This window comes from Serinus canaria, chromosome 18, assembly GCF_022539315.1.
Source record: "Serinus canaria isolate serCan28SL12 chromosome 18, serCan2020, whole genome shotgun sequence".
Lineage (NCBI taxonomy): Eukaryota > Metazoa > Chordata > Aves > Passeriformes > Fringillidae > Serinus > Serinus canaria.
The window spans coordinates 2,243,350-2,267,550 of record NC_066331.1 but is presented as its reverse complement, the minus strand read 5'-3'; the positions used below and the strand labels follow the sequence as shown (position 1 = coordinate 2,267,550).

Genomic DNA, 24,201 nt, shown 5'->3' with positions numbered 1-24,201 from the left:
AAACTTTCTGCAAATCTATTTCCCACAGAGGAGGAGAGATGCTTTCACTGGGAATCACTTCCAAAAAGGGTTTGCATTTAGAAGTTTTTCCCCAGTATCATTAGAGAGGACATAAATGCATATTTATATCTATAAATAAGGATAAAAGTTTTCAGATTTATCTCCCATTGCACAGACTGGGGCCTGAACTACCCACCACAGTGGCAGGAAGGAAATGAATTAAATTGCCTCAAAGCATCAAATTCCCTTTTAAAAAAATTTAATTTTTTTTTTGCCAGCTGAGGTTGAAGCTGGTGACACAAACATTAGAAAGGGAGCTGTGAAATGGCCCCTTCCAGGCCCAGATTTTGCCAGATCAGTGTTTTTGATAAGCTCCAAACCTCTGGGGCAGTGAAATGTGTTTAGAGGAGCCCACTTTTACTGCTGCCATGCTTTAAATTTATTGCAGGGCTCCCACTTAAAGTGTGGTCCCTTAAATTTATTTTGCTGGCAGCACCAATGAAACCCAAAATTTATTTGCCCTCGGGGAGCTCACAGGCTCAGAGCTGGGAGGGACACACAAGGATCACTGAGCTGTTCCCCAGGTGGTGTTTGCTCAGGTATTTATTCCTGGGGAGGAAAAGCTAAACTCCACTGGCATGGCGGAGAAAATAAAGGCCAGCTTTGACTTTTCCTTCATCTTCAATTATTTCTGGTTCCCTGCTCCAGACATGCCAATCATCTGGTCAAGGGGAATTAAAATATACGTGGCAGGTTTGCAAAGCAATTTGGGCATTTAACCCCCACACTTGATAATGTTTGGTAATTAAATACTTTATAAATCTTTTAATAAATATAAATAATATAATATACTTTTTATAAATCTTCTCCCACGTGACTCGGGTCACTTCTTGTTGGTGACAGTTAAGCAGGGAGCACTTGGACAACCTCAACCTGATGAAGATTTAGGGAAATTCTCCATCCTATTTGGAGCAATACTGACACCTTTGAAAAGGAGCTAAAACTTTTCTGTTTCAATTTGGAACTAGAATTTCTGAAATGTCCTGAAATCTCAGCTAGGAGCCATAAAAAAAAAAAGCTGAAAGCACAATTTTATCCTCTCAAGGACACAGAAATAATTGAAAATACTAACTTTATCCACACGCTGACAAACATTTCTCACACAACACGTTTTTCCCCCTGCTGTCAGGAGGCTGTGCAGCTCCAAGCCCACCCTGCAGACTGGGACAGCTGAGGCTCACAAGGAACCCCTGGGACCCACCTGAAGATGGGATCAAACCCTGGCACTGCTTCTCCATATCTCATCTCCAAACAGCGCAGGAGGAAAGCAAAAACCACAGAGTGGATGTAGGGCTGAAAAGGAGACCCTCATTAGGGTACAGTCAAGGTAACAACACACCCCCTAATTTTAATTATAAAGGATTGCAGTAACCCATCTCATTAATTTCAGCTGTTGGAAAGGTCTGCAGGGGCGAGGAGCCAAACTGCTGCTTTGCAGACATTCCTCTCTGATATGCAGATTATTTCCAAAAGCCTTGGTTTCTTACAGCAGCTCCAGCCCAGATGATCCACCTGCACCCCAGCAGACATCCCGTGGGGTGGGAGATCCTCTCCTCCTTTTGCAGAAGCAGTGTTGGCATGATCACTTTATTCATAATATCTCTGCCTTCTACATGAGCTCCACTTAAGCCCCTGCCCCATTTTTACAGCATCCAAGGGCCACATCAGGCACGAGCCCAGGATTTCTTGGAATTTGCCTCCCCTGCCAACACTTAATGGGAATTTTTGCCTATAAACCCCATCCTTTCTTTATGGGGAGAGTTTACAAGCCCAGTGCAAGCCCACTGCATCAGTGACAGTCACCCCTGCCCAAGCAATCATCTCCAAGTGCCTCCTTACTGCAAAGACAGGCATGTAGATGTAATTCCAGGTCTCAAAAATGGTGAAATCGTGGTACATGAGGAAATTCTGGAAGAAAAGGAGATGAGTCAATCACAGAACTCCTCAGCACAGTGTGTCTCAGGGCAGGGTCAGAGCAAGAGGGGCAGGCAGGGATGTTTAGCTTTTCTTCAGGATGGGATAAAGGAGCTTTGATCTGCATTTCTTCTTTGGTTCTTATTGCCTCAAGGGGTTCCTTGGCTACAGAAATTCAGAGGCCTCGAATCAGTCAGGGTAATTTGACCTTTTCCATCTTCTCTCTTCCCAGGTCTTTGGCCTTCTCCCAGCTCACTTCCTCCTTCCTGGTTTTCCCACTCCAACACCTTTCCTTCCCGTCCCACCCTTGCTGCCAAAACACAGCCACTGTAACAGCTCTTAGTGACTAAACAAACCAAAAAAACCCCAATCAAACAAAGGATGAACAGGTCAAATCTCGGCCTCTTCTCTCACTCAACAGCCTGGAACTTCTCCTGTTTCCTCTTCCCTCCTTCTGACTGGGAATTTGGGAAGTGCCTCTTGCTTTGCCAGTTTGTACCGTTAGGATAATTACTGAATTTAGCAGGATGTGTTTTGCTTACTAGTCCAGAGAACATGATCCAGCCCACAGGAGGAAACATAGGAATCAGCATACAGATGTAGTAAAGAACTTCATGATGGTCACTGTGCATAAAAGCAGCATAATTCACCTGGAACAAAGCAGAAAAACTGTTTCCAATATTATTGTAGAGTGGGTAAAAAAACCAGGACATTTGCCAGTGATTCAGTTTATTCTGCTCAATATTGCTATAAACTGAAATTTATTGATGTAAATTTGAAACAAAGCCCCAGGTGGCAAGGAGAGTAAATGAAACATTTCAGAGTGAAGGTGCTCCTCACTTACCAGCACGAAGGTTAAAGACCAAATGTAACGATTGCTTCGCCCCATGCGAAATTTGAAGGCCATTAAATAAACGAAGAGGACGAGAGATATCCCATAACCAAAGATGCAAATGAGCTGGAGAGAGAGAGACATCAGCAACCAGGAGGTGCCTGTGCATAGATGACAACCTGCCCAGAGAAGCCCATTGCAAATAAACTCTCTGAAGCCAAACCCTGCAATTTTTATCCTCTCAAGGACACAATTGAAAAGGAAAAAATTGAAAATACAAACTTTATCCACATGCTGACAAACATTTTTCACATAACACATTTTTCCCACTGCAGTGGGAATGAGTGGAATGAGGGCAGGGAGCTGCTCCCATCCACCCGTTCTGCCCAGAGCTCACCAGGGTCAGCACAGCACGGGTCTCCAGGGGGCAGATGCGGGTGAAGAGCACCAGGAGCCCAAACATGAGGCACATCAGGCTCCAGAAGAAGGGGATGTCCACCAGAGCCTGCCCACACCAGTAGGCTGAGGGGAAGAGCCCCGCCAGCCGCAGCTGGGAGCGAGCCTGGAGCTGCAAAAAGGGCAAAAGTGAGAGAAGGGAGAGTCTAAAACATCAACCCTGCTCCTTCTCTATTCCTTTGCTCCTCCCTCCCTCTCCTTTCAGAGCGCTTCCATTTCTTAGTTCAACCATTGTTTAAAACCATGTCATTCTTAAAATGAAAAAAAAAATTAAATCACTCTGATCTCTAAAGCTTTTCTAACATCCAAATTATTGTGAGCCCCAACTGGGATGCAGAGAAATGCACTTTGGTACTAATCTGACTGATTTTCTTCTATCATCCTACCTAGAAACCACAGAATCACCAAATGGTTTGGGTTGGAAGGGACCTCAAAGATCATCCCTGTCATGGCAGGGACCCTTCCACCATCCCAGACTGCTCCCAGCCCTGTCCAGCCTGGCCTTGGGCACTGCCAGGGATCCAGGGGCAGCCCCAGCTGCTCTGGGCACCCACTGGTGCTCTCCAGACATTTTGCAGTGCATTCACTCCTCGGGCTCTTTACCTTGTAATCCTCCACGCTGCCCATCGCAAAGAGAGGAGGCAAACCAGCAGCCAAAACCAGCAGGTAGGTGAATAAGCCAAAAAAAATGTAGTGCTTCAGCTCTGGGTTTTCTCCCTGTGGGGAGAAATTCAGTCGTGCATGACTGATGCTGCCCAGGGAAAATGTGGTTGGCTCAAAGCTCATGGGATGGTTGGGCACACCAGTGAGCAAGAGCACTAATGGTAAATCAGAGGTGCTTAAGAACAGACAACAAGGCAAAAAGAACAAAATAATGACATTTAGCATCCTAAAATTTGCAGAAATAATTTGGATTATTGTAAATTGTTGAGGATGGAGACCAACATTTTTGTTGCTGAGGAAAGGTGGAGTTTGCAAAGATCACTGCTGTATTCCCACCATGCTCATCAGCACAGCCTGGCTGGAAAGGACCTTAAAGATCATCTCATCCCACCCCTGCTGTGGGCAGGGACACCTTCCACTATTCCAGGTGGCTCCAAGCCCTGGTCAAGCTGTCCTTGGGCACCTCCAGGGATCCAGGGGCAGCCGCAGCTTCCCTGGGCACCTGTGCCAGGGCCTGCCCACCCTCCCAGGGAACAATTTCCTCCTAATATCCAATCTGAACCAATCCAGGTCAGTGGGAAGTGACATTCCCCTTTGGCCTGTCACTCCAGGCCCTCATAAACATCCTCTCTCCATCTTTCCATCAGGAACTGGAAGGCCAAAATTAGATCACCCTGAAACTTCTCCAAGAACAATCCCAATCCTCTCCAAACAGCACAAATTCCTCACGGTATCGAAACCCCGCAGAACCCTTGGGAAAATCACCACTAAACACCCCCAGGAGCCAGCAGCAGTGGGACCACCACCCTCAGCCCCTGGGAGGGGCTCCCCCAGCCCCCAGGCTGGGCAGTGCCATCCCTCCAGCTGGCCCAGCAGGGAGGGACCCTGACCGTGTAGAAGAGCTGGCTCCAGACGCGGAGGCGCGCGGTGGAGTTGAGGAGCCGCAGGAAGGTGTTGCTGAGGATGTTCACCAGCACAGGGAAGCAGTTGATGGGCTCTGGGCTGCACATCACCGTGAACTGGTGGCTCTGAAGGTGTCAAAACAGAAAAGGCCTTCATGTCCCTCAGAGGTGTGAGCAGCACTAGTGAAATTCCTTATTATGCCACAAAAACATTCTCCCTTTTCTGGTGCTCTCGTATCTGCGGGGTTCCCAGACAAAGGGAGGAATGATGGATCTGACTCCATGTGCTCAGAAGGCTCATTTATTATTTTATGATACTATATTAAAATGAACTAAACTAAACTACACTAAAGAATACAGAAAGGATACAGACAGAAGGCTAAAAAGATAATAATGAAAACTCCTGACTCTTTCTAGAATCCCAACACAGCCTGGCCCTGACTGGCTAAGGAGTGAAACCAACTCCCAGCAGAATGCAATGGAACAATCACCTGTGGGTGAACAATCCCCAAACACATTCCACATGGGCACAGCACAGGAGAAGCAAATGAGATCAGAATTATTTTCCCTTTTCTCTGAGGCTTCTCAGCTTCCCAGGAGAAGAATCCTGGGCAAGGGGATTTTCCCAAAAAATATGACAGCCACAGATGCATTTATTTCTCTCATTTAAATACTTCTCAGGAAATCCTGTTGATGTACAGGATGGAAGAAGGAAAAAAATATCCCTCACCTTGCCTTCCAGGGATATTTTTATAGCTCCATTATAATCTGGAAGGCTTGTGATGTTTTTCTCCGAGGTTATTTCTGGGGTTATGTTTTGAATCTTCAAAGCAGCAATGAAATCCTCGATTTCTGATCCTGAAATCAAGTCAAGGACCAAAATTAGAGTCATTAGAGGGATTTTTTTTCTTTAAATAGAAACAGTTTCATATAAACAAGTTCCTACTTGCAAAGCAGAGTTCTGTTCAAAACCCCAAATATTGATATTCTAAGCAAACACATATTTTGTATATCTTTTGTATTTATTTAAACTGGTTAAACAAAATATATGTTTCAAACTTAGTTCATGTGTTGATTTTTTTTTTAAACCTGCCTGGTTCATTACTCTTTTACATATAATCTATATCATCACTAGAACTGCATTTGCTTTTCCTCAAAATAAAACACCTCCCAATGCACATTCCTTTATATATTTGTGGCATTTGCAAGGTTCCTCTGTCAATTAGAATAAAATTCACATTTTAAAATTCAATTACAACAAAATTCACATTGATGCAGAAAGTGAGTCAGCCTCACATGTTGCTGCTCACCTGTGTCATTGAAGATGAGGAGGTTTGTAGACCTGTTTTGAATTTTCTCTTTTGTGGGAAGAAAATACTGGCTAGATGTGATTTCCCAGCTGCTGGAGGTGTGCCACAGATGAAACATCATTAAAACCATCAGCGGTGGAAGGATAAATATTCCAAATAACAGCAATCTAGATGGAAAAACAGACCATAAGTGAGGCCAGGGGAAATCCACCAATGAGTAATTGTGTGATTTATGGGGAAATGTAAAACTTAAGCAAGCCAGAGTTCCCCTGCTAAGGCCAGACTGCCCCTGTTTTTACAGCTTTGAAACATTTCCTACCTAATTCTCTGCTTCCAAACATCTCCAGCAGTATTTAACCCCCCCCTCAGCTGCTCCAGGGCTGCAGGGCAGGTGGGACCTTCTGTACTTACATGCCCCTGAGGAATTTTCCATCGTGCTTCAGCCTGAGCAGGTGGATTCTCAGCACAGCACACACCTGCTGCCTCCAGAGCATCATCCCACTCATGGCCAGGATCCCTTGCTTGGAGAACCACGGGAGGTTCTGGTCCCTCTCCTCGAGGTCTCCCTCTCCTGTGTGGTCACCATGAAATGCCATTACCCACAAAGAGCCTTCCAAGGACACCTTCTAATCCCCAACAGTCATCAGGGATCTTCTGCTCTGAATTGTTTAAATTTTTTTCTTTTTTTTTTTTTTTTAGAGAGAGAAGAGTTAGAAGTGCAGAGAAAAAGGGCCACAATTCACCCAGAACAGAATTTATACTGGTGAATTCAGTCTGCCTGCTGTGGCAACACATCCAAGATCTTCAGTGGCCTTGGGAAGTGCCTTCTGCAAACTTTATCCCATCCCACCTCCTGATGGGCTGTACAACCCTCCAAAGGTCAATAAATACCTTTCTAACATGAGCCCTAATTCTCATGCTTGAAACTCTTTGGGAAGCCAAGACAGGATAGTTTGGGCTTCTCCAAGATGATGTTCCTCTCTGAAGGCAAGTGGGACACAACTAAGCCCCTCTAGGCCTATCAATATTGACATTTAGCAGAAATGGATTGGACATTCAATTAAAACACACGTTTAGATGGAACTTTAGGGATGCCACACTTGCAGGAGGGAGTGAAGGCTTTACCTTCGGGGTCGACACCTTCCTCACCCTGCAGCTTCAGGAAAACATCTTCCAGGGTGGTCCTGGTCACCTCATAATCAACCACCCCCTGCAAGAGGCTGCTCTCCAGGTGGTTGAACAGATCTGCACAGAGAAACAACCAGGCTCAGCCCAGGCTGAGTGCTGAGCACAGCTCAGCCTGTGTTAATTAACAAACTCAGCCAATTAACACTGGATATTCCAGCATTCACATCATTAATCCACGTGATCTAAAAGTCATCACTAATTTATTGTGTTCTTTAGAAGTAACTAGTGGAGAATTCAGTGGTTTTGGTTTTCATGGACCATCTTGAAAACAGAAGAGGGTCAGTGGATTTTCGTTTGTAGATTAGTTGGTGGATTTTCTCTTTTTCATCTTCATTATTAATATTATCATGTGCACTGAAGGGTCTCCCTAAAACTGATATTAATGCATCTTCCTAACACCACACACCATGGAACCAAGGAATATAATTATTCCCTTCACAGTAACTTTGATTTCTGCTTTTCCCACCAGTGGGTTTCCCTTTAGAACCGTGGCACAGGGACAGGTTTCTTACCTGGGAAGCTGTCAGTGTTTTCCAGAGGCAGCCTAAAACACAGCTCATCCCTCTTCTGTCCCTTCAGCACAGCATCAGGGATGTACTGTCTGACCACAGACGACACAAGCTCTGGGTCACACAGGTCATTTATGTGCATCCTGTTAAAAAACCCCATTGTCAGAATGTTAAATGAGAAATTAAAAATGTGTGCCTCATCTGGTTGGAGCACAGAGCCAGTGGTGATTCTCCCACAGGGAAACCTCCAAAACTGGGCAGAACTTCAGTGGGAAATTTTACAGCCACCTGCAGTGCCCCTGGTTTTGCCATGCATGCACAAAATGGTTGAGGGTAAGAATTATGATCCTGGACAATGCTGCTAAACCAAGAACTCAGGAATCAAACTCCTAGGAGGAAAAACAACTTTGCAGCAAAGCCATTGACCATCACAGATCACCTCACACTGCAAAGTCATTTCAGCTGCGTGCTCAGAGCTTTCAGGGCTGGGTTCCAAAGAAAGGCAGCTTGTTGTCCAGAGCAGGGAAAATTTTGGCTGCCTTAAAGCTCTTCTAAAATGAATTGTCAGGATTTCTATTCCTGTCCAGATAAACTCGACAAAAACACAGATTCTACAAGAAAATATGAGAATGAGAAGCTTCTCACAAAAAGAGTGATGACCAAAACAAAAGGTTTTACCTCAAGTGATAGCCAATTCCCCACTTTCTCTTCAAGTAGAGAGATGAGCCAACACTCTGTAACCTCCCACAGGAGAGGAAGGCTTTTCGATCTAAGGAGGAGGGAATGCAAAGGATTTAGGGGGATTTACAAGAGTGCAGCAGACTGACCTCACCCTGCTCCTTCTGAACTCAGCAGACATTTTAATAATAAATTGAGAGGAGTAAAGCCAGGCCAGCCCTGAAGGTCTTTTTTTAAAAAAATATTTTTAAACCAATGTCTTTCTTCTCAACTTCATAGTTAATTATTTTAGTGCTGCATTCTTGTGGGCTTTTGGAGAATCTCCCATGCAGCACAGGAATAATACGGAAATGGGAATAGCAGCAAGTAAAATAAAAATAAAGGAAAATAAACCGAGTTTTACTGACATAAAAGAGACAAAGCCAGATAATGTGCAAGTGCTTTATCCTAGAGAGGAGCATGAGCGAAGAAGAATGCTTTATTCTGGGGAGGAGCATGAGCAAAGCCTTGGAGGGACACATCAGCCCAGTTTTAACCTTTGTTCAGCTCAGCTTGGGTGGTCCCTGTCACATAAAACACTTCCAGCTGTGCCACAGTGGGACCCACACGTGGGCTGTGCCCTGCTGTGGCTGCCATGGGACAGGGAGAGAGAAATGGCAAGTATTTTTCGCAGTGGCTCGTGAGAAATTTTAGGGAGCTGGAAAGGTGTGATAACCTGTTGACTATAAACAATTTGCAGGTGCTGTTTTTCTACTTTATTTTTCTGTTCCTCTCAAGGACAGTGTGTGAGCAAGATGTTTCTGTTAGCCAATAGAATAGAATCTATGGTACCACTCTATAAAAACCGGGTGGTTCTTTTGAATAAAGCCTTCTGTGCCTTTGCTACGATCCTGCCTCTCGCCTGTTCCTGCCCCGACCCCGGCACACGAGTGACACCCTGCAAACCCCTGGGGTGCACCCCAAGGTGCCAGCCTGGGCTCACCAGCCTGAGTGTCTGCCTCCTCCATGGACTGGGTGGCCACCAGGGTGACGCGGCCGGCGCGGCGCTCCCGCAGCAGGCTCCAGACGTGGTGCCTGGAGCAGGGATCCAGCCCCGCCGTGGGCTCGTCCAGCAGCAGCACCTGCAAGGCACAACCAGCTCAGAACTCCCCACGCCCCAGCCTGGGCAAGAGGTTTTATGTGGCAGCAGCTCTCTGGCCACAGAGAGAAACACAGCCCTCCCAGGCATGGTCCTGGGGAAGGCTGTGAGAAGATCAGAGGAAAGAAGGATGAGCAATTCTTATCTTCACTCGCTGCAGTTGTTGTGAACATGTGGAATGTGTTATGGAGATCTGTTCACCAAAGGGTGGCTTCTTAATTGGCCCATGGTGATGGTGGTTTTAGTAAAGGACCAATTAGGTCAACCTGTATTGTAATTGTCTATAAAAGCAATGGGTTTCTTAATAAGAAGAGAAGAATAGAATAGTATAATAAAGTGACAGAATAGTAAAATACAGTGATATATATATATGACTATTTTATACTATAGAATAGTATAATAAAGTGATTGATCAGCCTTCTGAGAATCATGGAGTCAGTGCTAATTATCACCCCTTCAGGGAGCCACACTACGAGTTTTACAGTGACTTCTGTGAGCCAGAGAGGAGTTTGATAAGAGGATCCATGTTCACCCCTGGAAGAATTTCCTACCAAGGTCAGGGACACAGAAACCAAGAAAGAGAGAAGGATAAATAAGAGAAACCTGCAGCTGCCTGTTCCAGTGAGCACTTTCGTCTTTCCTGACCAATAAGTAAAGTGTAAACTGATGAGTTTGGTAAGAATGGATAAAAAGCATTCATGCTAGAATAAAACCAGGTTTGAAGCCTTCTGAGAATGGAGTGTGTTGCTTTATATTGTGTCCATCTCAACTACAGGACCAGCCCACGTGGCTCAGTTCCACACTTTCATGATTTTGATGGTCTTGCTCAGAGAAGAGAATGTACCCTCAAGTATGGCTTGTTTTTATTGCTCCTTCTCCTGTTGCAATACCACCACCCTTCTAATTAAAAATATGGCTCTGATTGAACCAGATTCCCCAGTCCTTCCAGTAAGTGAATTAGCAGCCTGGAGTGGCAGGGGAAAACCACACCAGACTCTGTGCCAAGTCAGAATGCAACGCTATGTCCCAAACCAACACATGTTGTGTGTGCATAAACACCACCAGTCCCTACCTGGGGATTCCCTAAAATTGCAATTCCAAGAGACAATTTTCGTTTCTGTCCCCCACTCAGGGCTTCAGCACAAAGGTCCTGAACATCAGTGAGGTCCATCATGACGAGAACTTTCTGCACCTTGGGAGCACACAAAGACAAGAGTCACATTTCCTTTGAATTCCTAAATGGCTACAAACATCACAGCTTCAAGATTTCAAACTTACCTACCCATGATGGCTTTGCTTGGAGAAAAATAAGACAAGTTTGAGTTTTAACTCATGACATGAGGATAAGAAAGAACTGGAAAACCACTTTGCCACTAAATCAGGTTTGTTCTCATTTCACAGAACAAGATGCAGGTGATCATCTTTTATCAATAAAGAACAAAGTGCCCAAGATGCCATAAAAGAAGGTGGCTGAGAGGCACATACCAACCTCTTCATCTACTTCCTTCCACTGAATCCCCTTGATGTGAGCAAAAATTCTCAGGTTTTCCTTCGCCGTTAAGGCTTCAAAATGCAAATTAATTTGGGGGCAAATCCCAACCCTTTCCTTCATTCCTTCCATATTCCACATTTCAGAAGCATTGTAGTTGTAGATCACTGCAGAACCTGCACGGGGGGGAGTGAATGAAATATTTGACATTATTTCCAGCACCATGGGTGTTTCCCAAGTGGTAAATTAAAAAATCAAGAAGGAAAGAAGCAAAATAACCTGATAGCTCAAAGATTTAATACCTTTAAAAAATCGTTTAGAGCACCAAAACCCTCCCTTACAAATAAAACCATATTTCCTGTAGGTGTGCAGCTCATGGAAAGCACCAGATCATCCAGATGGAGAAATGGCCATGGTGCACACATGAGGGATCCACTATCCCTGGAGTTTGTGCTGAAGGAGAAATCTGCATTGACAACACAAATCACTGAGGGAAAACTTGGAGGTTTTTTGCTCATTTTCCCCTTACACTTGAAAAAACCAACAACTCAGCGTCCAGGGCCATCCTCTCACCTGCTGAAGGCTTGGAAAATCCACTGAGCACGTTTAACAGAGCAGTTTTCCCAGATCCACTGTGACCCAGCAGGGCAGTGATCTGCCCTTCATACACATTTAAGGACAAACCTGGAACAAAAACAGGACAACAGCAGGATGGAAGTGTGTGAGAAGTGCACTTGGACCTGCAGCTGTTGCCACAGGTGACAGAAGTGACATTTCTTCAGAAGCTGAGAGGCAAAACCAGATCCAAAAGCACAGCTTGGCTCTTCAGGAGTTAGGCCTAAGCTTAGTAAGGAGTTCTGTCTTGATTGAACCGAGGGAATAAATGTATTCTCTTCAATATCTAAAAAAATTTGACTTCAGTTTTCTACGAGGTTCATAACATTTCCTTTTAGTGTGGCTCAAGAAGAGTCCTCAGGAAGAGAAGAGCCCAGAGCTTTTCCAAGATGTGAGATCTCAAGACATATTTCAAAGCAGCCAGACTTTGCCCCCTCATTTTCTTCTTTAAAAAACATTTGTCTTTCTGTGAGTTGTTCAGGTTGTGTTTGTTTGGGTTTTTTCTACTCAATACAGACCTTGGAGGCCATAATGATATTTTTAGTATTTTTCATTTTTGATATTTTCACTTGGAGTTCTTGTTAAACAAAGGCATTTAAGAAACACCCCATGACTTTACTATGGCTGTGTCAAATATTTGCATTGGCAAGTGTCTGGGGAACACAGCTCAGGCAGGGACAGCAGATCTGGCCATAAAATCCCAAGTTTGCCCAAAAGAGTTCACATTTTGAAAGGGAGGTTTGAGAGGGGATTTCTAGAGTGGTTCATCACTGCAAAAACACAGCTTTTAAGGAGATTTCTATTGCAAAAAATAATAAACAGTGATTTTCCTGGAGGGAACAGGCAGATAACAACCTGGTAGAAATTTGCCAGTAATTTACCTCAGCAGAAATAACCATTGCAAAATATAATTTAACAGGCCCAGAGGCAGAATTCAGTACAGCCAGACCATTTCCAAACACTTTGGGTTCTTATCTAGTGAAAAATGAATGAAATAATTGCAAAGCCTCTCCTTACCCTTTAATGCTTCGGTGGTCTTGTTGTCCTTCTTGTATATTTTTTTAATATTGTTTAGCCTAAAGAAAAGTAAGGAGCCATTAATTATTGGATCACAATTTGGGGCTGTTTCCTCTGCCTCAAATTAAACTTTGAAAACATCTGGGGGGATATTTCCCAACCTCCTCCTCCAACTGGTCCTGCAGAAGGAATCCCTTGATGGAATTCATTTCTGGTACCTTTAGAGCAGGATTGGCTGTGCTTTTCTAAAAGCTGTTTAAAAGGTTTCAAAACCAAACTCGAGGAACTTTCAGTGAGTGAAGGAGGAGGATATAAATGTGGATATTTAATTAGGAGTGATGACCTAGCTGTTATTTTTGGCACATTTCTGGTAACAACCAGAAGGCAGCACCAGCCACGAGCCCACCCAGCCCTGCAAGGATGGACAGGGCAGCATTTTCTGCAGCACACCCTGTGCTTGAAGATGCTGGGGAAGGGGAAGAGAGGGAAGGGCAGGGAGGTGGAGGATGCCCCACATCCAATAAATGTTCAAATCCAGCTCTGGAGTGGAACAAAACACAGAACAACCCCTGCTGTCACTATGTTCACAGGGATCCCAGGATGAGGGAAGGGATGAGAAAGTTGACTCCATGTTCAGAAGGCTGATTTATTATTTTATGATCTATATTATATTAAACACTATACTAAAAGAACAGAAGAAAGGATTTTGTCAGAAGGCTGGCTAAGGATAGAAAAGGAATGAATGACAAAGGTTTGGGACTGACTGAGACAGTCTGGACAGCTGGGCTGGGATTGGCCATGAATGAGAAACAACCAGGTGAGACCAATCCCAGATCCACCTGGTGCATCCCACAGCAGCAGAGAATCTTTGTTTGCAGTTTATTCCTGAGGCCTCTCAGCTTCTCAGGAGGGAAAATCCTAAGGAGAGGATTTTTCATAAAGCACGTTGGTGACACCCTGCCTTTCACACTAATCTCCTCCACAGTGCCAGCTGCCAGCCTCACAGTCCCCAGTGCAGCGTGGCTGTGCCCTCTGGAGCCAAACAATGCACACAGAGCTGTGTTTTCCTTTTAAAGGGAGCCCCTTACCTGATGGCCTCCTTGCCATCGAAGCCCGGCGGCATCGGCTCGGTGTCACCGCCCAGCACGGGGTCGTGGCTGCTGCCAGCTCTCACCCCCACGTACCCACTGCCACCCCTGAGCCAGTAGGAGGGTCTCAGGAAGAAGGCAGGAGGATGTGGGACCCCGTACTTGCCTGGATCAGAGGCAGAGAAGGTGAAATATCAACCCCAAACCCTCCATCTGTCAGCTCTGATAAATGCCCGGCCACCATTCCCCCTAGTGCAGAACGTGAACTTGCAGCAGAGGGAAAGAACTGATAAACTCTGCAATTTAAAAATGCAGGGGGGGGGGGGTTAATCAAGCCCACGACCCCATTTACAACCTCTTTGGTTCCAGAAAGTCAGAACAAATCCTGCAACACCCCTCCACGCCCAGTGGTCAGGGCTGTCGGAGCAGGATCTCACCACAGGGCTGCAGTTTTCTCTCTCCCACCACCCCCTGGGTAACTTTCTCTCTACAAAGCAGGGAATTATAGAAGAAAAAGCAATGAAGTTTGCATTTTTCCCCTCTCATCTTCACTCACCAGGCAAAACCTTATCAAAGTAGATGGCCAGCAGGAAATACAAGACACTGTCAAGGCTCAGGATGAGGTACAGCTTATAAAAAGGGTACAAGTCTGGGGGAAATGCTGGCCCATATTTTTCCAGTTTTACCATCTAGGGGAGGAAAAAAAAAAGAAGCAAAATTCAGATGCAACATTTCCTTCAGACAGAAATACTTTGTGTGAGCTACTGCTGTGTCATCACAGCCATTTTCACTCAGAACCAATTCACTCGTGACCACGACGCTGTTCCTGAGGAGGGAAAGGGTTTATTCTGACCACAAGCACCAGAAATGCCTCAGTAAGCTGAATTTCCAACCATGCAGAAGTTACAGAGTGCTGTTTGCAAAGGCAGCACTTCCAGCCCTCAGTTCCTGCAGCCCCTGGTACCCACCAGCCACATCCCAGTGCTCATTTCATAGATTTAAATCTGTTGCAGTAAAATTCGTGATGCCCTTGAGTGTCCAACCATCTCTGCCACGATTTAACACAGATTTTTTAAGATTTTTTCAGATTTTTTGAAGCCAAGTTTTCTTTTTAAAAGCCAAGGGGGTTGACTGGGTTGTTCTGATGATGCAAATCGTGGATTTTGCTGCTCTCTGGGAGAACTTTGGGGGCTGAGCTTTTGGGATGCACTGGTTTTCTTATGGACATACCGTTGCAAGGCCAGCTGTGAAGGCAAAAGGACTGAAGAGGTTCAAAATCCATTCCAAACCTCGTGGCAGCTTTTCAAACAATGTCAAAAAGCCCAGTGCCCCAAAGAGGATGTGAAGGAGAAATCCCACAAAGCTGGAAACGTTTGGCTGCTTGAGCAACGAGCTGAGCAGGAAAGTGAAGTGAATCTGCAGCAGAGAAAAGCAGTGGTGAGCAGGATGCATTGCTGCTGCAATTAAAAATAAAACAACAGGAAAACAGGGGGGAAATTAGAGACCCAGCTGGGTTTCAGTTGTTCCCTCCAGATGCACAAGGCTTTGTCTGGCAGCTCTGGGATTTAGGGCAGGTTTATAAGGTTTATAAGGTTTATAAGACAAATCACTCCCAGCCTCATTTCAGCACCTCTCTTTACTCTGATTTTAAATCAGAATGTCACAAAATATAATGCAATAAAAAATATACCAAAAACAACATGAGACAAAAGATAAAACCAGCACTGAGAGATAAAAGAAACAATGGGAAGGGTTCCACTGATTGATGAATGGAAAAAGAGATTTGCCTTTACTTCAGGTTTGCTGATAAATGAAATTAGACATTGAAAGATGAAAGAAGCAATGGGGAAAATCCCTAAAACCTAGCCTATAAAAAAATAACAATTAATCACAGCAGAGTATTTTTGTTACTTTCCCATACAATACCAGCCCTAAAAAACTCTGCAGGTATTTTAATTAGGAAAAAAAACCCAAAAAGGTGCATCATAGAAGAATACAAAAGCAAACTTACACATGCCATGCCATAAAAGAAATAAAAAAAATACATTTCCAAGAAGCTGTTGTGATAAAAAACTTCACTCAGGGTGACCCAGGTCAGCAGGCTGGCTGTGATGGAGACATACACAGTGTACAGCAAACTCCAGGATAACCTACAAGGGAAGGCACAGTCACTCCTGCCCCTGAGATAACACCTGCCATGACACAGCCAAAGTGGTACAAATTCAGATATTTTGTATTTTCACCCATTTCCAGCTCCCAGGCAGGTGCAAATATCAGAGAGGCCCAGGAAGGGTCAGGGTGGATGTCTCTGCTCAAAAAGGGACATCCCAGAGCACAAGGCACAGGAATGTGTCCAGCTGGGTCTGGAGTGTCTCCAGGGAGGGCAGCTCCTCTCTCAGCAGCCTGTTCAGTGCTCAGGAAAAAAGTTCTCCCTCAAATCCAGGCCTGGCAGGTGCCCAGCTCTCTGCACTCAGGGATGGCAGCAAGGGGACACAGAGAATCTGCAGCCAGGACCTTCCCTCCAGGTGCTTTTCCAGTGATGGGAAACATTCATGCCCAGATGGGTTAGGAAGCCTGTGGGGACACACCCAGTGTCCCTCCTCTGCTCCACCACGCAGGGCTCTCTCCAGAATTTGCTGTTTCTTTGCTGTTTCTTTGCTGTTTCTTTGCTGTTTCTTTGCTGTTTCTTTGCTGTTTCTTTGCTGTTTCTTTGCTGTTTCTGTGGGTTCCACCCATTTTCTGCTGCACACCCCCCTGCTCCACCAGGAGGGCTCCTCCTCTTTTTTGGGGAGGAGAAAAGCAACAAAACAACTCCCAAAAAAACCTGTCTCAGAGCAACAGGCATGGAAACAGAGGTCCCCCAGCAAGGAGAACCCCAGAATGGTTCAGACACCTCAAAAATCCCCTAATTCCACCTCCCACCAGACCAGGCTGCTCCATCCACTTGATAAAATAATTATTTTGTAATTTTTTCTGTAATTACACATTGAGGCTTACCAGAAGGAAATATCCTGCAGACCCATTGCCCTCATCAATATCTTCAGCTTCTTCTTCTCCTTGAGAAGCCTCACTGATAAAAAGTGCATGTATGGGCAGTAGCTCAGGATGGCACAGATGATGAACCAAAGGTAATCCAGTTTGAACAGAGGTTTCATCACAGTTTGCAGGTGAACTCCAGTAAGTGACTTCATTTCTTTCCACACAGAGTGGTTGGTTTTCATCTCCAGGAAATCAGAAGTGAAATTAATTTCGTTTTTGCAATGAAATAGCCAACATCAGAACAAACAGGGGGTGACAAGCATTAAAATTATTGGTTTGTCAATAACAGGGTTATGTTGATAAGCAGTAACCAGTAATTAGTGTGGTTTTGTGCTGAGCTGCAATGAACACAATAAATCCTTGTTCCAGTCACTGTCCAGAGCCACAAGGATGATCTGTCATTCTTTTAAACTTTGAATTACACTAATTATTTAAGAAGTTGATGACCACAGAAGGTCAGAGCATCACAGGATCCCAGAATGGTTTGGGTTGGAAGGGACCCCAAAGATCCCCTTGTTCCACCCCCTCCAAGGGCAGGGACCCCTCCCACCATCCCAGCCCTGTCCACCCTGGCCTTGGACACTTTTAGGGCTGGAAAATGAACTGGCTTGGTGGATTTCATGCTGTTTGGGGTTTTTCCCCCCTCTATTTTTGCTTTAATCCATTTGGGTTTTATGTTTGCACAGAGCTGTGGGAAGAACAGCAAATTCCACCATGGGCACACTTACTTCTATGACTGCTGCATCAATGCTGGTCTGCACTGAGAGGAACCCCCCATACCAGTACAGAGGGACCCTGCAGTGCCTTGCTGAAAAATCCCAGCAGGTTTCTGTTGGGGAAACAAAATTTTTAAAAAACAATTAATCAGCATTAATCAATACATTTCCATATACATGTGCATATAATGAGGGTGACATGTGGGGTTGAAAATGAGTTTTATCAAAGTGTGAGGAAATCAAGGTTTGGGTTTACTCAGCCTTTTATCTTTTAATGTGTTAAATCTCTGGCCAGGGACATTAAGGCACACGCAATTCTCATTTTCCAGGCATGATTTGATGTGTCAGGGTACAAAAGGGAGAGGGACAAAAGGCACTGGGTGATCTCTGAGCTCCCTTCCACCCCAAACCATTCTGGGATCCTCTGACTGTGGATGACATTTATGTCCTTACAGCTTTTTTCTCTGCTATTGTTTTTCCTTTTACAGACACAAACCCTCAAATTTTAAGTCATGTTTTTCTTGAGCCATTTGGGACATGCAGCCTCCATCCCTCTGGGGTGGCACAGCAGCACAGAAATCCAGCTGAACAGTTTTTAATGCAAAATCAAAGCCTGGTTTCATTTATTGTGTTACCTATGTGCTCAAAGCCTTCATTTGGAATCATTGCTCTGCCCACTTGAAATCTGAGAGTGTAGGAGAAGTCATCCTTAAAAACAACACCGATGGCTTCCTCCTCCAAAAGTCCTTTTTCTTCCATTTTTGCCTCGTTTTCCACCTCTTCTATTATTACACCTGCCATCAGAATAAAGAATTAATATTGAAAAAAGGAAAAAAAAAAAGAATAAAACCAGCACAGCTGTTGTCTGAATATTCAGACCACCATGAAAATGGGCATCACCACCATTTTTCCCCTTCAAAACTCAGGTGGGACAAATGCTCTTGTCCCTGCCTGCCCCGAGGGTGGGTCAGGACCACCTCAGCCCCTGCAGGAACATGGATTGAAGAGCTTTTTACCCCTCAGTGACGAGCTGGAGGCCACTTTGGCCATGATGCTGCGGGTGCTGTTGGTGGCAGGGGTGTACAGGAGGGTGACCCCCGAGGCGTTGAAGGCGGGCTCGTCCAGGCGCCCCAGGGCCTTGTAGGGGAACTCCTGGGTGGGGTAGTACATGATCAGCCCTGCAGAATCCCTCAGGATGTACAGGAACACCAGAGAGGCCACCCACTCCTGCAGGCAGGGAGGAAATAAATGCAGAGGTGAGGGGCAGGATGTGATCAGCCCTGCAGAGTCGGGCAGGATGCAGAGGAAAAGCAGTGAGGCCACTCATTCCTGGAGGGAAGGGAGGAGGGAAATGCAGGGGTGAGGGGCAGTCCATGATCAGCCCTGCAGAGTCACACAAAACCAGTGAGGCCACTCATTCCTGCAGGGAGGGGAGGAAAGGGAAGGTTTGGGAAGGTTTGGGAAGGGAAGGTTTGGGAAGGTTTGGGAAGGGAAGGTTTGGGAAGGTTTGGGAAGGTTTGGGAAGGTTTGGGAAGGTTTGGGAAGGTTTGGGAAGGTTTGGGAAGGTTTGGGAAGGTTTGGGAAGGGAAGGGAAGGTTTGGGAAGGTTTGGAAGGGAAGGTTTGGGAAGGTTTGGGAGGTTTGGGAAGGTTTGGGAAGGTTTGGAAGGTTTGGGAAGGTTGGAAGGTTTGGGAAGGGAAGGGAAGGGAAGGGAAGGGAAGGGAAGGGAAGGGAAGGGAAGGGAAGGGAAGGGAAGGGAAGGGAAGGGAAGGGAAGGGAAGGGAAGGGAAGGTTTGGGAAGGTTTGGGAAGGTTTGGGAAGGGAAGGGAAGGGAAGGGAAGGGAAGGAAGTTTGGGAAGGTTTGGGAAGGGAAGGGAAGGGAAGGGAAGGGAAGGGAAGGGAAGGAAGGGAAGGTTTGGGAAGGTTTGGGAAGGTTTGGGAAGGGAAGGGAAGGGAAGGGAAGGGAAGGGAAGGGAAGGGAAGGGAAGGAAGGGAAGGGAAGGGAAGGGAAGGGAAGGGAAGGGAAGGGAAGGAAGGGAAGGGAAGGGAAGGGAAGGGAAGGGAAGGGAAGGGAAGGGAAGGGAAGGGAAGGGAAGGGAAGGGAAGGAAGGGAAGGGAAGGGAAGGGAAGGGAAGGGAAGGGAAGGGAAGGGAAGGGAAGGGAAGGGAAGGGAAGGGAAGGGAAGGGAAGGGAAGGGAAGGGAAGGGAAGGGAAGGGAAGGGAAGGGAAGGGAAGGGAAGGGAAGGGAAGGGAAGGGAAGGGAAGGGAAGGGAAGGGAAGGGAAGGGAGGAAATGCAGAGGTGAGGGGTGGTCCATGATCAGCCCTGCCAAATCAGACAGGATGTACAGGAAAACCAGCCAGGCCACCCACTCCTGCAGGGAAGGAGGGAAGAGGGAAATGCAGAGGTGAGGGGCAGCCAGGGAAGTGCTGGTGCCTTTGGATTCAGCTTTTCTGTTTTTCAGACACACTGCTTTAGGGTATCACTCTGCAACTCCACAGCTAATGTTCTCCTGTTTTGTCCAGACAAAAAATTCCTGTCCAGGCCTGGGAATCAAGGACACCTCACTGCCTCAGGCCTGGGGAGCTGGAAACAGCAGTGAAATGGGGAGGAGATTTGGAGTAAATGACTCCATTATCTGAAGCTGTAATTGGAGGATTAACCCCTGATATGTAAAGGGACCAAATTTATAATTGCCTGAAAAACTCGTGACATTCTCCATCCTGGGTGTGCCCCTTAGAGGTTTCTGGCTGCCCAAGGGGTATTTATTGAAGGCCTGCAATAAATCCCCACTTTCATTCCCTTCCTCTTGCCTCTGGTTTAGGCAGCCCCTGCAGGGCACTGGGGAGGCTCCCCCAGGACCCTTCTCACCCAGCCCTGCCCCCTCTGCCCAGCCCAGCTCAGCCTTTGCCCCGTGCAGAGGGGGAGCTGCTCCACAGGTGTGGTGGCTTTCCTATCCCAGCAAGGTCTCAGATGGAAAACATGTTTTGTTAGTGCCGGAGCCAGCGAGGTCTGTGGATAATTTGACACTGGAACCATGAATTGGACATTGTGTTCCTCTGCACAGGGCAGGATCAACAAGCAGAAGCCAGCAGCCAGCTTTGTCACGAGGCAGATCTGCAGTGTCACAGGAAGAAGGAGCTGCTGACATTTCCCAGGGAGCCACAGCTGAGCCTTCTCACATCCCCTCACACAAAAACAATGCAACGTGGAAATGCTCTGGAGCAGAAATCCTGATTTCCCCTGGAAGAACTGACACTTGCCTGGAAGCTTTTTGACTTCATCCTCCACACCAGAAGAATATTTTTCCACAGGAGAGCACAGGTTTGCTGAAATATTTGTGAGGCTTTCTTGGATGCCCCCTGCATTTTTCCAGCTAAGACGGGAAAGAAAATGATGTAATTTAGAATAAAACAAGTCACTGGGAGTTAAATAGCACTTCAGAGGAAGCCAACAACATGCCAAAGGGGGAAAACTTGTCTTAACTATGGACAACCAAAATTGGAAGGAAATAGACCAAGATCATGCAAGGGAACAGAGAGCTGGGCTGGACTCTGAGCTGCCTCATTGTGCAGAGGTTCATCCTTCCTCATCCAAATTCATCCTTCCTCACCCAGATTCATCCTTCCTCATCCAAATTCATCCTTCCTCACCCAGACTCATCCTTTCACATCCAGGTTCATCCTTCCTCATCCCAAATTTATCCTTCCTCATCCATGTTCATCCTTCCTCATCCAGATTAATCCTTCCTCATCCAAGTTCATCCTTTGTTATCCAGATTAATCCTTCCTCACCTAAATTCATCCTTCCTCATCCAGATTCATCCTTCCTCACCCAAATTTATCCTTCCTCATCCAAATTAATCCTTCTTCATCCAGGTTCATCCTTCCTCACCCAAATTCATCCTTCCTCATCCAGATTAATCCTTCCTCATCCAGACTCATCCTTTCACATCCAGGTTCATCCTTCCTCACCCAAATTCATCCTTCCTCACCCAGATTCATCCTTCCTCATCCAAGTTCATCCTTCTTCACCCAAATTCATCCTTCCTCATCCAAATTCATCCTTCCTCACCCAAATTCATCCTTCTCCACCCAAATTTATCCTTCCTCATCCAAATTAATCCTTCTTCATCCAGGTTCATCCTTCCTCATCCAAATTCATCCTTCCTCATCCAGATTAATCCTTCCTCATCCAGACTCATCCTTTCACATCCAGGTTCATCCTTCCTCACCCAAATTCATCCTTCCTCATCCAAGTTCATCCTTCCTCACCCAAATTCATCCTTCCTCATCCAGATTCATCCTTCCTCATCCAAGTTCATCCTTCTTCACCCAAATTCATCCTTTGTTATCCAGATTAATCCTTCCTCATCCAAATTCATCCTTCTCCACCCAAATTTATCCTTCCTCATCCAAATTAATCCTTCTTCATCCAGGTTCATCCTTCCTCATCCAAATTCATCCTTCCTCATCCAGATTCATCCTTCCTCATCCAGGTTCATCTTTCCTCACCCAAATTCATCCTTCCTCATCCAAGCTCATCCTTCTTCATTCAAGTTCATCCTTCCTCACCCAGGCTCATCCTTCCTCATTCCAGGCTCATCCTTCCTCACCCCAAAGAGGCTTTGTGGAACAGACAACTGCTCACTTTCCACGTCTCACTGCAGGAAGTGAATTTGTGGCTGGCCCCAGACACGTGGTTGGCTGGCAGAGCACTGCTCACGTGCCCTGGGTTCTGAACCAGACCCTGAATCACTTCACAAACACTGGGCAGGTGCTAAAAATAACCTGAAATAGAGGCTGCCACTGCCTGCCTTCACCAGGCTGCTAAGAGACCAGTTTGTTCTGTTTTCACCCAAATATTAAGGAACTTTAATGCAGCTGGAGCAGAGCAGGATTGGGACACCCATGTGCTCCTTTATCCTCCTAAAGGCTGAGCAGGGAGTTTTTCTCTGGGATATTCCTTTCAGCTCCAGATTTAATCCTGTGGCCAAGCAGCAGGAGCAGGAGCAAGTTCAGAGGGATGGGTTTCACCCCCTTCCCAGGGGAGCAGGGCAGGGAACCTCCCAACATGTTTTTGTGGTTTCATCCTTTCAAATGGCTGAAACCCAAAATCATAAAAACCCCGAATCAAAGCAACCTCAAAGGCAGAGTGCTCCATTCCCCCTGGACAGCATTCCTGATTTCATGGATTGGGCAGCTGGAGTTAATAAAGGGCTGCACTGCTCTGTTCCCTTCACTTGTTTTTTGGGATAATTCAATATTTGTGTACTGCAGGGGCAGGGGATCCAGGGTCCCAGTTATCACAGGGCTTTCCTTATCTCATTTTATCTCTCTTTCCTCTGCCCAAGCTTCCTCCCACCCTTCCTCCCTGCTGCCTGCACTGAAGATTAAAGGTAAATAGGAAGAGCTGTCTAGGAAGTGTCACTTTTTTCCTTGTTTTTTTTTTGCTCAGGTCTGGATTTCAGTCATGAACTGGAAGCAGCAGCTCAGCCCAGGATGTTTGGGTAGTAAACAAAGCGTGGTGGTATTTGGATAACAAGGAAAACATGATGGTCTTTAAAGGGTGCACGGAATCTCTGCAGTCACAAGAAACAATTTTAAAATGATGGAGCAAATCTACAACTTTTTACAAAGTTTTAACCAAATTTCTACCAGTTTTAATTTACTTTTTGCCTGTGGAGCAAGGAGCAAACACCACTGGGAGCCAGGTATGAAGCCAGGAATTCAAACAAGTGATGCTTCCTACAAGGGTTTTGGAATTTAGCTTTCAGTCAGAAACCTAATAAATATTAGCTGTTATTAACTTTAAATTACTTCTCTAATTAATCTTTGGATAATTATCAAAAAGTTAAAAAATACAGCCAAGAGAGAATCCTCTGTGTGGCCTGAGGCTCAAAACTTCCGATGCAAAAGGCAAAATAAACACATCAGAAACTGGAGGCAGTGATGTTTGGGAAACTTTAATCCAGTCAAGAGCATCACTTGTAAAGCTGGATGTCTCCAGGGGCTCATTAAGTGCATCCAAACTTCCTGCTCTCCAGGAACTCCCTGCCAAGGTGTTGCAATAACTTCTCCTGGATCCTGTGTGCAGCTCTGCTCTGCCAGAAGCTGTCCCAGGAAGGCACATCCCATATAATCCCTTTATTTACTATCCCAGGGAATTCCTCTTTGGCACCTCTCCACACTGCTTTCCTCTATAAATTTAACTTTTGGAGGTCTCTTTGAAGATGTCCTGCTCATTGGACTGGGACACTTCCAAAGGTCCCTTCCAACCCGAAGCATTCCTGGGGTTGATGATTTTAGCTCCTAAAATCAAGCTGCTCCTCAGGAGCTCTGGCAGGAGCCTCTTCTCATTTTCAATTTTGAGTTCAAAGGGAGAAATCCATGGTGCATCTCACACTTCCCAGAGGATCCAGTGGCTTTCCCAGAGCCAAGGATGAATCCCTGCACGTGGAGAGTGCAGAGCTCTTTCCATCCCCTCCTCTTTGCCAGTTCTTGCAGTTTTTTGTGTTTGTATCTGATAAATCTGAGACAGATTTGCACTGACTCCACTCCAGCTCAGGCTGGAACAGGTTGTTTTTTTC

The 24,201-nt window shown here is 45.8% G+C and overlaps 1 protein-coding gene across 1 annotated transcript in view; it reads right to left on the bottom strand.

Annotated features, from left to right (window-relative positions):
• The window catches only part of LOC103819966 (ATP-binding cassette sub-family A member 9-like), a 33,222-nt gene that overhangs the window by 8,195 nt on the left and 826 nt on the right, over positions 1–24,201 (bottom strand). The window contains exons 2-28 of the mRNA XM_018918872.3: positions 20,876–20,988; positions 18,631–18,841; positions 18,250–18,408; positions 17,627–17,727; positions 16,857–17,080; positions 15,871–16,009; positions 15,090–15,275; positions 14,416–14,548; positions 13,860–14,025; positions 12,772–12,830; positions 11,713–11,823; positions 11,140–11,315; positions 10,723–10,842; positions 9,495–9,633; positions 8,513–8,603; positions 7,838–7,977; positions 7,263–7,382; positions 6,549–6,708; positions 6,138–6,304; positions 5,558–5,685; positions 4,816–4,953; positions 3,866–3,979; positions 3,204–3,374; positions 2,819–2,932; positions 2,517–2,624; positions 1,900–1,968; positions 1,262–1,353 (exon numbers count right to left, since the gene is read on the bottom strand). Coding sequence (XP_018774417.3) covers positions 1,262–1,353; positions 1,900–1,968; positions 2,517–2,624; positions 2,819–2,932; positions 3,204–3,374; positions 3,866–3,979; positions 4,816–4,953; positions 5,558–5,685; positions 6,138–6,304; positions 6,549–6,708; positions 7,263–7,382; positions 7,838–7,977; positions 8,513–8,603; positions 9,495–9,633; positions 10,723–10,842; positions 11,140–11,315; positions 11,713–11,823; positions 12,772–12,830; positions 13,860–14,025; positions 14,416–14,548; positions 15,090–15,275; positions 15,871–16,009; positions 16,857–17,080; positions 17,627–17,727; positions 18,250–18,408; positions 18,631–18,841; positions 20,876–20,988 — 3,649 coding nt within the window. The remainder of the gene's footprint in view (positions 1–1,261; positions 1,354–1,899; positions 1,969–2,516; positions 2,625–2,818; positions 2,933–3,203; positions 3,375–3,865; positions 3,980–4,815; positions 4,954–5,557; positions 5,686–6,137; positions 6,305–6,548; positions 6,709–7,262; positions 7,383–7,837; positions 7,978–8,512; positions 8,604–9,494; positions 9,634–10,722; positions 10,843–11,139; positions 11,316–11,712; positions 11,824–12,771; positions 12,831–13,859; positions 14,026–14,415; positions 14,549–15,089; positions 15,276–15,870; positions 16,010–16,856; positions 17,081–17,626; positions 17,728–18,249; positions 18,409–18,630; positions 18,842–20,875; positions 20,989–24,201) is intronic.